Source organism: Pan troglodytes, chromosome 1 (genome assembly GCF_028858775.2).
Source record: "Pan troglodytes isolate AG18354 chromosome 1, NHGRI_mPanTro3-v2.0_pri, whole genome shotgun sequence".
Lineage (NCBI taxonomy): Eukaryota > Metazoa > Chordata > Mammalia > Primates > Hominidae > Pan > Pan troglodytes.
Window position 1 is genome coordinate 9270803 of NC_072398.2, and position 18883 is coordinate 9289685.

General features: G+C 39.7%; 1 protein-coding gene across 3 annotated transcripts in view; it reads right to left on the minus strand.

The window, feature by feature from the left end:
* Window positions 1-2367: 2367 nt before the first annotated feature.
* Window positions 2368-18883, minus strand: part of CHRM3 (cholinergic receptor muscarinic 3) — a 242402-nt gene continuing 225886 nt past the window's right edge. For 2 of the 3 annotated variants that reach the window (XM_009441692.5, XM_016928280.4), the window contains one exon: window positions 2368-10389. In XM_009441692.5, the coding sequence (XP_009439967.2) occupies window positions 8598-10370 (1773 nt within the window). In that variant the 5' untranslated portion in view covers window positions 10371-10389 and the 3' untranslated portion in view covers window positions 2368-8597. 3 annotated transcript variants of the gene reach the window in all.

The following is an 18883-nucleotide window of genomic DNA, read 5'->3' on the forward strand; positions in this document are numbered from 1 at the left end:
CACTGCACTGTCTAGAATGAAGAGAAACTCTATAAAGAGAAGCATGATGCAATCATTTTTTTTTAAAGAACTACAAAGGAACACTAAGGTAGCGATCAAAAGATTTTAAAAACTGATGCAAGTATCATTTTTTGGGGTCAATCTTTGCTTACATGCTGATGAGCCCATCATGTTTTGGGTGTTACCAGGGGTTCAGAGCTCACGTGTGGTCTTCAGGTGCATCTTACTCATCTTTGGTCCACTGAGGTTTGCATGCTCAGCATATGGGAATCACAAGACACCCTCTGGGTCCCAATAAAAATATCCAGCCCGATGAAAGCACCTGGATTATTTTTCCTGGGGTCTGAAGGCAGTTTTTTCCTCCTGCAGAGATTTCTGATTTCTCAGATATTTCCCAGTAGCGAATTGGCAAATGATTGGTGTCAAAATAGGCAGAATAAAAACTTGGGGGTTGGAGATGTGAGTTGAAATGTCAGGAACATCTCTCACTGGCGGCCTTGCCTTCGACAACTCTCTTTCCCTTTTGTTGCAAGATTGAGTTAGTAATTCTACTCTTATAAACCACGGCTAAAATACTCTCTTCAGAAACACTGCTAAAGACAGCGAGCGTCTCTGTAATTCAAGGCTCTCATTCCAACGTGATTCTCATCATTATCCTCCATATAACTGAAATGAAAACCAATCTTTTACAGACTGTTCCTATGAAGGATCCTTCTGCCTTTTCATAACCTGTGTGCTGTTGTTTAATTCTCATGGAGAATGACAAGTTCCACTAAAATATGCACATGGCATCTCCAAGAAACAGAAGCAAGAATTAAAGTGAAGGGGTGGTCGGCAAAAAAGGCCAAGAATGACCATGATTAGACCAAGGAACTTCCACTTCCAAGCCGTAGCTGGCTGCATCCTCTTCATGACTCTGTAAGTGCTCTGGACCACAGGTCGCCTTTTCAAAAAAGTTCCCTCTCTCTATACTCTTCCAAGTCTTTTTAGGTGAGATTCAATTTCAACGAAAGATCATTCATGCTTATTGCTTAAGTTAATTTTTAATGCTTTTAAAAAGATGCTGGATAGTTAAAAAATATATCTGACTCCTGTGACAGAAACATTTATTTCAAGGGTGAAATATCTCAGTTCAAATAAAATAATAATTTCAGAAAATATTTAAATCGATTGGTCATATTTTGTAAAATTTCTTCTCCATGTAACCATTTGGATAAGGAAGCAGCAAAGCTCCCCCAAAAGCTATCTATCAACTCCCAACAAAGTACTTTTCAGTTAAAAGTCAACTCCTACTTAGTGGATATTTCCAACATTGACATATTCTTATGGTTTATGAATCTTCCATACTTTTAGCCAATGTTTCTTTCTGTAGTCAAGATTTCATATTGCATAAATGTGTGCAGCAAATTAAGGAAGACTTTAACACAATAGAAAACTTTTCTTCTTAAATCTCATGTGAGTTTTATGTAAAAATGTCTACTATGATAGAGTAGTGAGAAAAGCAGTTCCTTTTCTGGCCACCTACATTGACCTAAATGGTAAGTGTAATAGCATGAAATAGCAAAACAGAGATGGAGAGGGGATGCCCAATGTTTCAGTGAGCACAGGTTCAAATTGTAAACTGAGGATGAAGATATGAGGATGTAATGACTGGCAGAAAAAGTTGTGAGGGAGAGAAAAAAATATATATATGTGTATATACTATCTCTCTCTCTCTCTCCATATGTAGCTGTATTTATAGCTAGCTCTCTCTCTCTCTCTCTCTCTCTCTCTCTCTCTCTCTCTTGCATTCCTCCTTGTTCTTTCTTGCACTAAAGACCAAAGAGGCAATGGTTGGTTTCTATGGGTCAGCTTAAGAAGCAGTAAAAGAATCATGAAGTGACCAGGCATGCCATTCAAAAAAATGTCATTTCTCGCCCAGAGTAACTTCTTTGTACCTTCACTTCCAGCAATTTTAAAGTCAGTGTAATAAAATATGAAGCTTGTTTTTCTTTTTTCCAGTGGGAAAATATTTTCTGTGGAGTCTAAAAGAAACAAAAATACACCTGAAAAGAAAAAAAGGTAAGCATTCCTTACAAAAGAGAAAATTTCCCTTCCATGTTATGTGTCTACAGACAAATATTTTTCTTCACATGCACTTTTGGAGTAAGGACTATATGCGTAGCTATAGTTTACACCTGCTTATACTCAGGAAGTATTTGGATTTTGATGGTATGATGATAGTTGTTAAAGAAAGTTCTTTTGCATGTGAAAAAGAAAGGGAAGACAAGGCAAACAGCAGTCTGTTCAGCATTATCCTTTCAATGAATTCTACCCTTTTATACAATAAAAAGCTGTGGCCCTGGGTTAAATAAAAGCAAACCACACTCTTTTTTCAATAATAGTTTTATTTACTTATTTCACTGTTAACTTGGGGATAATATTCACCACAAAGTTGCAGGCATCATTTTATAGTACAGACTACAGACGATTGACTTTTTCAAGATTAAAAATGAACATGGTTTGTGACACACCTGAAATGCCTACTGAGGAAGTGCTGGCCACGAGGTAATAAAAAAAGGTAAAATTCAGTGCCTTTGGCAAAGATGTGGACACTGTTTTAGATGCGAGTATGATACATGCCCTTTGCTTACAAAGCAAATATACACCCATCTGTTTTTGGACTGCGGTTTCTCTATCCACCAGAGAGCATCTTTAAATGATTCACAGACATTTCCCTGAGAGCTTCCTGCCAAGAGAAATCAGCATGCTGATTCACCATCGTGGAAGCCCATTTTTATGTAATTATTCCTCAAGCCTGCACCAAACTTGGTAACAGTTCCTATATTTAAAAGAAAGAAGGGCTTTGCCCAAACTGTGGCCATCACATAGCTCTAAGCAGACGCCCAGAGGAAGTTTGAAGTGTTACATGTAGGAGGCTGGAAATGCCCATGTACTGGATGAGGAATGGCTAGAAGGGAGATCATGTGTTTGATTGCTTGCAGAACAGGATAAAGGATTGTCTCCTAATAACTTTCCACGCCAAGCAAAACTACATGCAAGGATTTTTAAGCCAAACTACAGATCTTCACTTGTACAGAAAACTATGTTTATGAACTCTCCAGGCCCTCAAGATACTTCTTTTACTAAGGCAAGTAACCAAGAAGCCTGTTCCAAAAGAATTATCCCTTCCATGAATTCTACTGTTTTATACAATAAAAAGTTTGTCTTTGTTGACCAATCCAGTAAAGTTTCTGAGTTCTAGGGATAAAAGACAGAGTTAATTTTCTTTTTCCTTTTTGGACTCTAAATTATTTGTTCACAACTTCAAATCTATTTAAAATATTTCTCCTTATTGCTCAGTGATATTTTATTAGATAAGCATCATGTTTGTGAACACTTTCCACTTCCCAGCCAAATAACTCCTGACTACAGTAGCAGCATGGGACATTGATGTGCACAGAATGTTGATAATATTTGTTATATTAATAAGGAGGTTATTAGATATTCAACATTTATTGAATATATGCAATTTGCCAGATTCTGTGTGAGCCACAGGATACAGAGTGATGAATAAGACCCAATTACTATCATCAAGGAACTCACAGAATACAGGATAAAAAGAGTTTTGAGTTTTGTATGTGAACTGCAGAACTGCTAAGCATTTTGGACTCCAAGAAAGAACAATAGTAAGCTTTTAGATTCTGGGGACAATCTTTTTAGTTGAAGCTAGGGTTGCCGGATTATAATTTGGGTGCGGGAAGTTTTACTAATGCTTCTTTGCAGTGGAGAGTATGGCCCCTTTATCTTTTACATAGAATGCAACTGAGACATGAGCCCCTTTGATTCTCTAGATGATTTTTTGGGGTGGTCTCAGCCCAGACCAGAGTGGTAGGGTCAGAACTTTGTGTGAGTCTCTGTGGTTCTACCAGAACAAACATAGGCCTGATGTTCTAGCAACGCATTTGGATGACTTCCATATATCCAAATACACTATCCGTCTCTGCGCGAAGCTGTGAACGTGATGTGTGCCTAATAATACTAACACTTGCTCATTTCTGAGCCGTACAACAAAACACTGTGCAGTTACAAACTTACGTGGAGTATAGTCATTTTATGAACTAGATCTTCTTTTCTCATTTTTATTATCTTATCATGAGCCTCCCTTCCCAGACATTAACACTAAAGCCAGAAAAGGAAAATGGAATTCTCCAGTTCTAAAGAACACTGGGTTACCATTCTAGAAACCTTTCTCAGGTCTGCAATGTTGACTCACACATTAATGCTGGGAGAGGCTGAAGATTTAGAGTCATCAGAACAGGAGAAGAGAGTGTAACTTAAGTGTGTAGAAAGGAAGCAGTAAACTTGTCCTCGAACCTATTAAGGGCTAGAGTTGATACTGTCTAAATAAGTTTGTTGCACGTGGCATTGGAGCAAAATATTCTTTCAGAGGAGGTGCTAGAAGTAGGGTTCTTTAGGTTAAAAAAATAACTCTGGAGTGTTGTAATCTATACAGTTTCAGTTCTGTTATGAGGAATGCTATTGCAAAACCAAAGCAGACACCTGCTACCTAGAAACTCTATTTTGTGAGGTTGCCCGACCTCAGGTGCTGGGTTGGAGTGGTATTTGAAACCATACTACTCCGGGTTTGCCAACAAATTTCAAAGCTTCCTTGGTTACCTTCCAAATTTCAAGATTTTGTGGTGTGGAAATAGAGTAAGTAAATAACTTTACAGAATATAAAATCTGAAATTTTCAAACATTCACCCAATATACCATTTTACTTTCGTCACGGTAGCTGCTGACCTCAGTTTTGACCGATTTGGCATCAGAAGGCAAATTAGAGAAGCTTCGGTGTTGTTGCTTAGTTTGAGCAATGAGGATAAAACCCAGAAAGTTTAGGTTAAGTGACAAGCATTCCTAAGGACATGTAACTAAGTAGTGACCAAACTGGTCCAGAAACTTCAGGTTCCTCATCCTAAATTCATTGCTTCTTTGACTATACTGCACTATTTTCACTTGTCCTCTGAAGCTGCCAGGGGAAGATTGTGCAATTTCCTGGAATATGTCCCCATCCTTGAATCATCTCTACTCAGATAGGTACAGGACACCCTGACTGATCCCTGGAATCCTTCTCTGTGCCACTCTGGTATTAGACTTCTCCGCTGTGACAGAGCCTTGGCATCCTTCTTTCCTCCCTGAGTCAGAGCTGAAACAGCCAACTGTGCATCAGAGCTCTGTGCTCCAGCTTCTCTCTCGATACATGAAGGGGCTCCCAGCGCTCTGCAGAGCAGTGAGCCCTGCACGTGGGCAACATAGGAAGCCTGACAGAGAAAACTGATATGCCTTCTAGATCTTTAGCCACAGCAGGGTCTAACGCTTAGGCTTCTTGTTTGTTTTCATTCCGTCAGAGTCTACAACTATTGTACACTAAAGGGTAAAGAGAAATGAAAAATATGTAGCGAGTCAAGGCTGGGCTTAAGAGGCAAAGGGTGATTAGGAGAATAGGGAGGACTAGCATAGAGGCCACAGGGAGCTGATGGGCAAAGGAGAGCAGAGCCGAGGGAACTAGGGGACCAGAGAGAGCTCACTTCTCCTAACCATCTGGCAATGCCTGGAGAATGGAGAATGTGTGTGTGTGTGTGTGTGCCTGTGAGAGAGAGAGAAGGAAGACGAGGGAGAAAGAGAGAGAGAGGCAGAGAGAGAGAGAGAGATTCTTCATGTGTAGTTCATTTTAGGTTTGATCATTTTCTTCTTTCAATCAAAGTGGCTAATCTTGAAATGTCTGCAAACCTCATGCATATGGCATGAAATAATTCGATTCCCAATTTGGGATGAAGACATTTTGATCTTAGGTAAGTGCTGAATATCTCCTGTAATGACAAGCCCTTTGAGAAATGCACGTGTAACTAAGGTCCAATTATAAATACTCACTACATCTTCAATTATGCTTTTAAATTATTCATATTCAAAAGAACCTATTTTGCTTGTTTTCTTTCTCTGAAAGTGACCCAAGAAATGGACATACCTTTCTATAAAATCAGTAGATAGTATTTAAATGCAGCTTTCATCCATAAGAGGCTTAAAAACAATTCTATAATAAAACCAGTAAAACAAAAAAGGGAGACATAGAGTCTTGGATTTGTTCCTTTTCTGCCATTATTAGCATCACAAAAGGACAAGGATAAGGAGATAATCATGTTTAAGGAGATTGGAAGTGACTCTCAAAGTTCTGTTAAATTTCAGGGTTTCTCCTTTTCTCAAATTTAATTCTATTTCTTTTTTTTTTAATAAAAGAAACAGCCCTTTTGGGAGGGAGGCAAGATAGGAGTTTCCAAAAGGATGGGAAGTGCTGAAGTACTGGGACACTTGAATAAGCTTTCACATATTTGTTAGTGCCAGGCCAACTTGAGAAATAAAATATAGATGCAATTGCTTACTAGATGTTTCATAGGTGGATAATATGACATTCTGTAGTTTGCTGTGTACATATTAGAAAATCGTCTGTTTCTTTCTTGTTCTTTGGTTGAATGTGGGCCCAAAAAAATCATTCTTACAATTATGCTGATTGTTTTTTTTTTCCCTGTGTAAAATGATTTCAGACATAATGGTGGAGCTTTGTTCAGTTCCCATCAGATTTAACTAAAGAGTAGTTTTAAATATTTACGTTGAAGTGACCGTTGACTTTTTATTACCTAGAAAGAGTTAGGTGCTTGGTGATGCCAACAGGATGACATGTTTCTTCTTCTTAGCCACAGGAAAGCTCAATATACTCTATTCATTGCTCAAGTGGACCTTAAAGAATCACTTTCAAAGGACACCATGGCTGACGACTGAAGAGTCATATTTATCAACATTAAATAAACACTTGGTGTAGTATCCATAAATATTTCTGCATATAAACATAACACGAAATTAAATAGTTCAGATACACAGACACCACTGAGTACACTTCCACTGTTGTCAAAGTCGTCTGTAAACACCACCTCACACTGAATACAAAAGCAGCTTCTACCCAGCTCTGGGTTCACAACACGAATGCCCTGTACAAAGGGAAGATATCTCCGCAGCCCTCCCACCTCCCTCCCCTCCCTCTCCCCAAACAGCCCCGGCAACAGGAAAAGAAACCTCAACAGCTACAGCAGCAACAACAACGACAATGACGGCAGCACCCCATCCCCTCCCCAAATGAAACAGTTAACATTTTGGTCAATTTAAAGGAGAATGCAAAAAAACAATTTTTTTTTTTTCCCCAGAAGGTAAGGAAATCAATTTGAAGCATTACTTTTCAGAGTGTAATTCTTTCTTCAGAGGACATGTAACTTCCTAAAACCTCACCTATTCCTGGGTGAAGGTTACACAATGAACACCAGAAAGCACTGGCCACAGCTGATTAACAAAGGTGCAAGCCCTATTTTCTTTGAGAAGGTGCCATTCAGCAAGAATCAAACACAATGTTCTCCTTCATTCTCTCTTACCATGTTTTTTTTTTTTTTGCTTTGTCATATATATATATATATATATATATACATATATATATATTGCTGTGTATGACATTCAAACGTGACACTATTATTGAGTTTCAAGCAGTTTAGATAGCAGAAATTTTGTTTTGAAACATTCAGATTTAGATGATTAAATTCAAACGTGTGGATGTGGTTCATTCTTTGAGCTCAGAGGGGCCCCGATTTAGCTCTGTTGAGACATCAACAAAGGAGATTGCTTAACACCAAGTCTGGCGAAGCCACGGTGCTCAGCTGACTCACGAGCCTGTCCGCTCTGCACAGACCTGCTGGGAAGGCCTGGCTGCTCTCTGTGGAAAACAGCCCTGGTTTCAAAAACATTAAACTGGGCTTATTTCACGTTAATGTTGCATTAGGATCCTAGAGAACTTCAGTTACCAAAGTACTGAAAGCGTATATTGCAGGAATAATTTGCCAGTTCAGTGTTTCCCATGATATTATATACACTATGTGTGTGCGTGCAGAACTCACACATATATATACTTAAGTATTTTTATTTGTACGAAACTTGAACTGCACAAAACAGTACTTTGCAAGAATCAAGAATCAAGTCCACAAATAGAGTTTAACAACACACCAAAGAAAAGACAGGAAGCTCTATTGGGACAAGAAGATTCAGCTTTGCAACGTATGAAATAATTTTGGAACCACAGATTCGTTAGCCTGCAGTGTTCCACTTGGGGTCTGGATTCCCACTTTTGGGATCCTTGGGAAGAATGTGGGAACTGGGTCAGCTATGCTCATCTGAGATTCCAAAGCTAATGGGAATTAAACGACCCAGGCAAATCACTTTGGGTATATAATTGCCGTCAAGCAATATTTTTCTCCTCTTTAAGAAAAAAACACGTAAAGTCTATTTCAGAATAAATTTCTTTATATTCAGTAGTATGTTTTTTTTTTTTTGGCTGAATTGGTATTGACTTTTTCTATTAAAATGGGTTTATTCAATGGATCAGTAAACAGGCAGCTTCTTTCACATCTGGGTGATAAAACCATTTTTATCATCACCAGAAGTCACCCGGCCCTCGCCTTCCTCCTCCTAAGGTCTGTGGGTTGATGTGTGCGTTTTGTCACTGCTATTGATAAAACCTCATTCTACAAGGCCTGCTCGGGTGCGCGCTTGTGAAAAATGACCGACTGTCTCTCCTGGTACTGCTGCTTGCGCCTCTTTTTTTTGTCACACTGGCACAGCAGCAGCATCTTGAAAGTGGTTCTGAATGTTTTGTTGCACAGAGCATAGCACACGGGGTTCACGGTGCTGTTGATGTAGCACAGCCAGTAGCCCAGATTCCAAAAGGTTTTGGGTATGCAGCTGTCACAAAAGGTGTTCACCAGAACCATGATGTTGTATGGGGTCCAAGTGATGATGAAGGCAAGCAAGATCGCACTGAGGGTCTGGGCCGCTTTCTTCTCCTTGACGAGGGACATCCTTTTCCGCTTAGTGATCTGACTTCTGGTCTTCAGAGCAAACCTCTTGGCCAGAGTGGCTTCCTTGAAGGACAGAGGTAGAGTGGCCGTGCTCTTACCCACTGAGGAGTTGACGTCAGAAGTCTTAGCTGTGTCCACGGCTGACTCTAGCTGGATGGGAAGCTTGGAGAAGCTTTTTGGAAAACTGCCTCCATCGTCCACGCTCTTCTGGGCCTGCAGCTTGTCGGCTTTCCTCTCCAAGTCCACCATCCCCAGCTCCTCCTCAGGCACCTGCAGGTTGTCCGATGAGGGTAACTTGGTGGAGTTGAGGATGGTGCTGTGACCCGGAAGCTTGAGCACGATGGAGTAGATGGCTCTCGTCTCGGAGCCAATGTCCTCCTCGTCGGAGGAGGCGGAGTTCTCCAGGGAGGCAGCAGCATCATTGTTGTTCCAACTGTCACTGCTGCTGTGGTCTTGGTCCATCTGCTCGGAGCTGGGTTTCCAGCTTTTGGTTGTGAACCAGAAGTGGCAGCGGCCATATTTCCTCCTGTTGGAGCGTTTCATGCTTTGCTGTTGAAGTTCGTAACTGCTGCAGCTTCGAGAACTGCCCGTGGGGTGGACAAAGTTTTCTGTCTCTGCCTCTGTCCCAGAGGCTTGCAGGCCAGCAAGCTCTTTGGTACGCTTTTCGGTTTCCTTATAGATCCTCCAGTATAAAATAGTCATAATGGTGACAGGCATATAAAAAGCAGCGATGGCTGTGCCAAAAGTAATGGTGGGCTCACTGAGGAACTGAATGAAGCACTCTCCCGGAGGCACAGTTCTCTTTCCAACAAAGTATTGCCAGAACAAGATGGCAGGAGCCCAAAGGACAAAGGAGATGACCCAAGCCAGACCGATCATCACACCAGCTCTCTTTGTTGTTCGTTTGGCTCGGTACGTGAGCGGCCTCGTGATGGAAAAGTATCTGTCAAAGCTGATGACCAGAAGATTCATAACAGAGGCATTGCTGGCTACGTAGTCAATGGCAAGCCAGAGGTCACAGGCCAAGTTCCCTAAGGCCCATCGATTCATGATGATGTAGGTCGTAAACAGATTCATTGAAATGACCCCGATAATCAGATCGGCACAGGCCAGGCTTAAGAGGAAGTAGTTGTTGACCGTCTTCAGCTGCTTGTTGACCTTAAATGACACAATTACCAGGATGTTGCCGATGATGGTCACCAAGGCCAGGATGCCCGTTAAGAAAGCGATGAAGACCACTTGCCAGACGGTATGACCTCCCAGAGGGTCATCGGTGGTACCGTCTGGAGAGGAGAAATTGCCAGCTGCTCGAGAAACATTGTAGCTGCCGAAATGAGTGACGGTTCCCGGGGGCAGCCCTGCATCGGAGGGGCTGTGGATCCAGGAAGAGCTGATGTTTGGAAACAAAGACGAGGTTGTACTGTTACTGTGCAAGGTCATTGTGACTCTCTGACATAGTCTGGGGGAAAGAGAGAAAAGACAGAGTTAGAAAAATTTCTGCCTTTATTTGTTTGTTCTTTGCATCACATACGTTAAAAGACATGGAAGGCCTATTACAGGGTGCTGAATCTCTATGAAGCCAAACATTATCAAGTTCATTCTCTTATTTTAAATGAGTGGAGTCTAGGGCAGACAGACATCGATTTGTTTGAGATAGTATTATATAATTGGTGGCATGCACTGAACATTGTGCTTTTTTCCCACATTTTTCTCATTTCTAAATATATTCCATGTAATTCTGTTACTAGACAAAATCGCCCTTACTTCTCTTATTTTGTAAAGGTGAAAAAATCAGACATTTCTATTACAATTATCCAAACAGCTTCATCTTCATGCTAAATTGATAACTTGACTTGATTTGCATTTTATCTCTCTGGGCATTTACCCATCTGAGGCTTCAGAAATACGCAACTTTAAGGTGATACCAGCCATTTAAGCCTCACTAAAATGAGCAATGCCAACCTGGAGAAGGGATAAAACCAATGTAAATCAATTCACACTATATTATCTCTTTGAGACAGGATCAAAAAAGTAAGACATCAGTTCCTTGTCAGGACTGGTAACACGACTATCTCCTGGAAAGCTATCTTCTACTTGATAACATGCAGATGAACTTTTAGCAGAATGTTTTGAATGGACCAAACCAGCTTTAAATATTTCTAGTATTTAGATATTTTAGATCCAAGCATGAAAATGTATTTTAGCATGTCACACATATGTGAACAAATGGACACACCCACACACATTTGCATATAAAAACTGCAAAACTGCAACTAGTGCTTTCACACACTTGTTGCCAGAGTATAAGAACAACTAAGAAGCATTACAATTAAGGTGCCACAGTCAGACCCCCTTGGTGTCACTGTTGGCCTCGGTTGTGACCTCTACCATTCTCTCAGAGCCTCCAGGGCTGTACTTCTGGGACACCACTGGCTCAGGAATTCACACACCGCCAGCCACCGTACACTAGATAAGCAAATCATTCCTCAATCAGTGTCATTCTATGAGTTCAAAGTTTGATCATCCCAGCAAAAATCTATTGTGTACCCTGCTACTACATTTATGCTCTTGGTTAAAAAAAAATCTTCAACAATAAACTCTTACAGATAAACATACGTATGCAAGTGCATTGCAAGAGTCCTAAATCAAGCCTTAAGGTATCGAATGCCAGAGTTTTCTCAGAGTGTCTCTCAAAGCAGTAGTCAGATTCACACAGAGACTTCTGGAAAGGCTTTCTGGCACAGCAGGAAGACTATGGGGTCAAAAGGCCTAGGTTCAAATCTGTTTGACCACTTACTGGAGGTGAGATCTTAGATATTTAACTTCTTTGAGTCCAAGTTTTCTCATTGAAAAATGGGAATGATAATTTTCTGTACAACAGAATCAATTGTTGATCAGTTCTTTCCAGAATTCAATAAGTGGCCAAAGAAGCTTCGTTTCTCATCAAAATGTTTTAACATATATAAAGTACTTAGAACAGGAGCTGATACAGTAAATACTATATGAGTATCTGTGATTATTATCTTATTCTTTTTATTGAACAATGAGCTGTCTTTACTTTGGCTGCCAGGATGCTCAGAGCTAAATTTAGTGCAATAATAAATGTTAGTAGAAATTATTTATTGGACATGTACTATGTGGTACGTGTTGTGCAAATGCATCATATGCATTATCTTATTTATTATATTATATTTTTTGAGACAGAGTCTTGCCCAGACTGGAGTGCAGGGGTGTGATCTTGGCTCACTGCAGCCTCTGCTTCCCAGGTTCAAGTGATTCTCATGCTTCAGCCTCCTGAGTAGCTGTGATTACAGACATGTGTCACCTTGCCTGGCTAATTTTTGTATTTTTAGTAGAGATGGGGTTTCACCATGTTGACCAGGCTATTCTCACACCCCTGGCATCTAGTTTTCTGCTCATCTTGGCCTCCCAAAGTGCTGGGATTATAGACGTGAGCTACCATGCCCAGTGTATTATCTCATTTAATCCTTAAATAACCTCACTTTACAGAAAGGAAGACACATTTAAATAATCTGTGCAGGGAATTTAGCTAACAAGGTGATGTGTAGGAGGACCTAAAGAGTTCCATCCAGACAATCTGAACCCACAGCCTCCATGTATAACTGTGAGGCTGTGCTGCCTCTCCACCAGCTCCTTCCAGGTGTCCTATACAAGTAGCACCTCCTAGCTGGTTAAAAATCATCACACGCCTCCTTAAGGTGGAATTGATGTGCATGTTAAAATTAATGAGATACTCTTTATCACCTGAAACAATGGCAAAGATGCAAACGATTTGATACATTCAGCATTCACAGTAGTATGACAAAAATAATCAATTTTCATGGTCTTGGGGTTGCAGTATAAATTGGTCATTTGAAAGACAATTTTGCAGTTTGTCAAAAATGCCAAAATCCGTGATCTCAGGAGCTGTCTGACTTTATGTATACACATAATACCTATAATGTTACACATAAATACACTCACATATGCACATATAAATACATGTACACATGTTCACCTTAGTACTCTTTGAAATAATACAAAATTTGAAATAGTCTAAATATTCTAATATAAAACTCAATTACAGAGAGGAATAACACAAAATATTCTGTATAATCTAATATTATTTTCCCATAGCTGAAATATCTGACATCGCACTGATTTTCAATTATAGGAAATTGACGAGACTATTCTCTTTTATTTTTTAAAAATATTTGGGTTTTATTAGGTGTCAACTTACACTTAACTCTCATTCTCCCTCACTGAGTGATGTCTGGGTTTGGGAAGTGTTACACACTGTTTGTAGCCCACAATTACATTCAGGATTTCTTCCAAGATGCATGTACAGAAGATCTGTCTGCTGCTCTCCCCCCATCCAGATACCAGTTTACTGCAGTTCTAAAGGTGTTTGCCTTGTTATCTCTCCATTGCACCTGTGACTATGTATATTCACAAGGACAGATGTGCCTTTAATCAGGTCAACACCCTGTCTCTGAGGTTAATAACTACTATTACTATTGGTCTATTGGGGAGTCTGGGGTGCCTCTTAAATGCTTTCGGCCCCATATGCCGATAAGTGGCATTTGGTCCTCTTTAGATTATCATCTTTATTCATCCAGTTTGGTTTTCCAGCACCGGGCCTGTGTTTATTTCTCATGTACTCTGAAGGGCCTTTCTCTTTCTGAAATCTCCTTCACTCCTGAGATTCCTGAACATAGCAGCTACGTTTCCTCATTTCTACTATCTAGGTCTCTGCTTTCATGTCCCATGGGAGGTAATCATGTCCTGTAGCCCCATTTTCAGGACTTATGCCATGCTGGTTTTATTATAAATAAATGTAATGCCCAATCATCCCGATGCTATATTCATATTTGTGCTGATGATACTTCTTTCTTCTTTCATCTTTGTTGGTTAAAGCCATGCAGTGGGTATCTATTATTTGTCTTTCTTTCAGCTGTCTTTTTGGAAATAGCCTGTCACCCACAGTATGTAGTTTGGGACAGGCATCAATCAGATGGTCCTCGCTCCTCTACCACAACAATGAACATGAAGAAGACCCAGGCAGGAGGGTTGATTTGGAGATTTGATGTGGATGTTGGAATGAGACAGTGATTCTCTTACATTTGGAATTACTAGGTGCTGATCACTCTATTTGCCACCACATGGGAAATCTAGAGTAAGCAAACATAGAGGAAAGGCATGAAGGAAGGAGAGAGATGGGAGGGAGTATGGGAAACAGAGACAGCATGATGATGATGTTCTTTGAAACCTGAATTTAGCCACTCCTGAGGTGAACACCACCTCCTTGACCTTGCCTTTCCTTTGTTGCCTGGGCTACCAGAGATACTTTCTGTCACCTGCAACTAAAAGGTGTTCTGTCTTTGTCAATATCAGCACAAGCTCATTTAACCACTGCTAGCTTTAGATTATGGTGACTGGTGCTGTGGAATTCAGGGATTCCACAGCCTCTGCATTTCATAAACTCACCCCCAGGTAAGAGATGGAATACAAATAAAAGATTTTAAAAAGCACAAAGTTATTTAGGCAATATCAAATTACTCTCTGTGGATAATCACATTATGTTTGTATACATTCAACAGCAATTTAATTTGCTCAGTTGACCTATATTGTTGAAGAATATAAGTAAAAATTTTCGAAATTAGCCTAAGGTCAGTTGTTTTCTTTTAGTTCATTTCATCCTGTGAATCTGAAGAGCCCCCCCAAATGACTAGTATTCTAGTCCAATTATGCTTTGTTTGAATACAGAAAATGAAAGAAGCCAGAATTGAGGAAAGTCAGCTGTAGGTGAGTTTAGCTCTCTATATTGGGTTAATTAAATACCTGTTTATCTTTGACCTGTACTCTTTGTCATATCTACCATTGGCCATCATTCTTCTTACACTTTGACATTCATTCAATATCTAATACCTTTCTGAAATTCTCAGAGATGTGCTTTTCCTTATTTAAAAATGTTCCAGTCCTTTTCTGTCATGCAATAGATGTGCAGTGTGAGATGAGCAAAAATTTTAAAGGTAGACAAGAACCATTAGAGGGAAATGACTTATAGGCATTTGCTTACCCATGTGATACAACATCCAAAGGACAAGAGTTAATAAGTTAACGAATTAATAGTCAATAACCATGGCAGTCCTAATGCTACCCTTGGGTTTCCTTCTAAGAACCTCAGATATTAAAGCAACGAGAAAAGAAGGGAATGTGGTATATGAACATAACTTTGAGGAAAATAAAGCCTTTTGAATGGGAAGCAGAAATTATAAGCAAAGCACACTACTAAAACCCACTGTGACTTGTAGCTACGAAGACAGAAATGTTTAGGAAGTCGTGGGTACTCATTTGGGGTTCTGATGTGATGAGATACATTAATACCACTCTATTCATAAAGATGATGTTCTCATCGTCATTAATTTTTTTTATTAGAAAGCAACAGAGCAGAGTTGAAAAGCTGTGGTCTTTCTTTGGAGTTTTGCTGATTTGGGTCTGAGTTCTGGGTTGGCCCAGGAGATGTATAAACTTACCAAATTACTTGACTACTTTGAGACGACCTTTCTTCATCTATAAAACTAGAATACTATCGCCTGGTCTGTAGATTATGGAGAAGATAAGAAGCATTGTGGTGTTGTAGGCTAATACTCTGAAGTATTAACGGGGATCTTGCCTCCCTTCTCCCAATGCTAACTTTTTGTGTTCTCAGGGTTGTGTTGTTACTGTAGAAACACAGGGAGAAAGAAACCAGTGTTTCCTCATTTTTTGCTTTTTAAAGTAGATTTTAAATACTCTGGTAGAGAGAAGGGATTTAAAGATAAGGGCTTTGAAACTGCAAACACTTGGTCTTCTGAGCATCAATGCATGGTATACTGACCTACACACTAGGAAAATAAGAAAAATCTCCCCTTGCCACATCCAGAGTGAATAAATTGATAATAAGTACTACAAAAAGGTGATTTGGAAGTATTAATTAAAACTGAAAAGGCAGGTACACCATGAACTAGCAATCCAACTGCTAGGTATCTACCCTCTAGAAAGTATTGCATTCGTATGTACACAAGGAGACACGCACAAGGCTATTGATTGAAGCATTTATTTTTATGACAAAAATGAGGAAAATCTATAAGACCATTCGTTTTGAAATGAATTCAAAAATGAGGTCATTCATAAAAGGGAATACTATGCGGCAGATAAAAGCAATCAACTAGATATATATTAACTTAGAACCATCTAAAAATACTTTGTTAAGTAAGAAAGGCAAGTTGTGGGATGATAAATACAACACGATAAAATTTAGTTTACAATAAAACACAGCAATAGTATACTAAAGATTGTACATGCCTATATACTAAAGGTTGTATATAGACATATAGAGAGATACCACCTTTAGTATATTAATATAATTAAAATTGTCATAGAAGGATAGAAAGATTTACATGCAAATCATATATTAGCAGTGGTATTTTGGAGGAGGAAGATAAAATTAGGATTCAGGGTGATGGACAAAGAAGACTTCAGCTCAATCTGTGATGTCCCGAATGAGGGAAAAAACAAAATCCCAAAGTTTCCGAAGCCAGAAGGAAGTGAAGAAGAGAGTTAAAAGGGGGAAGATATTGGTGATGGTTGCCAAGGAGGGCTTGGAATCTTGCCCTACGCTCTGCTGTTGCTTTTAAATGCGGAGAAGGTTGGAGGAAAAAGAGGTCGCATCTGATAATATTGATCAGACTAAAAGAAGATGCGTGCCTCATGCCCTCCTGTCTGGTGCCCAGAGGTGGCAGCTGCTCAGAGGTCAGTGGGTCACCATGGCAGAAGCACCGATGACCTGAATGCCTGTGGTAATGAATTCTTCCTTAGTCTTGCCTAAGACGTAAACTCAGCTGGGCGAACACCTTGATTTCAGTGTTGAGACCCTGAACAGGGAAACTTGGTGTAAGCTGCTAAGTTTGTGGTGATTTGCTATGCAGAATGGGGCCACAACAGGCAGCTTCGAGGCAAGTTATACAAAAATGAAACGACTGATCTTGCTTGCCTGAATACGATGGATTAAAAATATTATACACACTTTACATGTAAATGAGCAATGTATTGTCTCACATATAAGAAATCCTAGTTCTACTCGGGTTGTGGATTTTCTCTCCTCATTGCTGTAGGGGTCTTTCTTGCCTGTGTCCCTCCAAGGGAATATTCAGCACCTGCCATACCTCTTCTGAGCACACTGTCTTTTCTCGACAGCCCAGGTGAGGTACATTCCTGGTGCTCCCCAATCTATTCATATCAAGGCTGTACCCAGCTTTATCAAGGAAGACAATGTCCCTATAGGGCCAGGAAACAAGATCCCTCCCACCTTCTTTCAGACATTTTCTATGACCTTCTCCGAGGCCTTGGGGCCACGGCCTCATTGAAAGGACTGTTCTCTGGAGGCTCAGCAACGGAGGTCCTATCGGTACCCAGGATGACAACAGGAGAAAGTGATCAGCAGGTCATAAGGCCTTCAAAAAAAAAAAAAAAAAAAAAAGAATATCTAAAAGTACTTATTAGAAATGAGAGTTGCCAAATGTTTTACTTCAGGTATATCTATTATTTCATAGGTAATATGTAACTTCCTGAGAATCAAGACTGTAGGTCAGACCCAAATGAAGCAGTGAGAATCCCGGGCTAAGAGCCCTCAGTTTACGGTGATTTTCTGAGTAGAAGGTATCATTCCTATGTTTAATATTCCTTCCTCATCCTGACTCAACAGCTATTCCATCGCATTCGGATATTTTGAGTCAAGGAAGTTCACAGTCTACACTCATTGAATTGAATGATATTGGTGAGAGGACCTACAGGAAGTCTTTCCTTGTAATGCTCAGGAATAAACAGCTGGTGGGAACAGAGATTCTTGTCAGCCCAGTGACCTTCGCACTTTATAAGTAATCCCAGGCAAGAGTTCTAGGAATGCAGCCTGCATGAGGGCTCAGGGCATGGTCAGATAGGTGCAGAGCAGGGGCAGGTGCCTGGCTCCTCTCTGGGGTCACAGCAGGCTCCCTCCCTGCCAGATTGTGGGTGCAACATTCAGGGAATGGTTACTAAAGTGTTCCAGGCACCAGAGCTCAGGCAAGAAGTGGAAAACTGCACAAGATCCTGCACGTGGGCGCCATCAGTGCCTTTGTGGGGAAGTTACATCTGTGTGTATGTATATATACTTAGTGCATATATACGATATACTTAGTGTACTTATATAGTGTATATATACTATGTACTTAGTATACTTACTTATATACAATGTACATATACTTAGTGTATATATACATTGCATGTTGAACTTACTATATATATACACACCATATATATACACACACTAATTGGTCCGCTAATTGGCTGTTGCATTTTGAACTTGGTATGTGTGTATATATACATGTGTGTGAGTATATATACACACATATATACATATGTATATACATATCATATACATACATGTGTATAGATATGTGTGTATATATGTATATGTGTGTATATGTATATGTATTTATGTATGTATATATGTATTTATGTATATATACACACACACTAAATTCAATAGATATGTGTGTGTGTGTATACACACACACACACACACACACACACACTGAGTTCAAAATGCAAGAGCCCATTAGTGGGCCAATATGAGAATTAAAAAAGAAAAAAAAGTACAGCAAATTGAATAGGATGTATCAGAATACATACCACATAATGACAATCAATATCACTTCATTAAATTTTTGCTCGACATACACACACGTATAAAATTATGTCTATAGTCATGATGTACATACAATGTATTTTGTCTCGAATAATGTTGGAAAGCCACTGCAATGGATATTTTGACATCTTTTATTAATATTTAAAAGAAGAGGGTGAAACAAAAAATGTGAAAAAAGACAAAAAAGTTTGACAGTACTGAATTTAGGAGAAATTGAAGGTTAGTT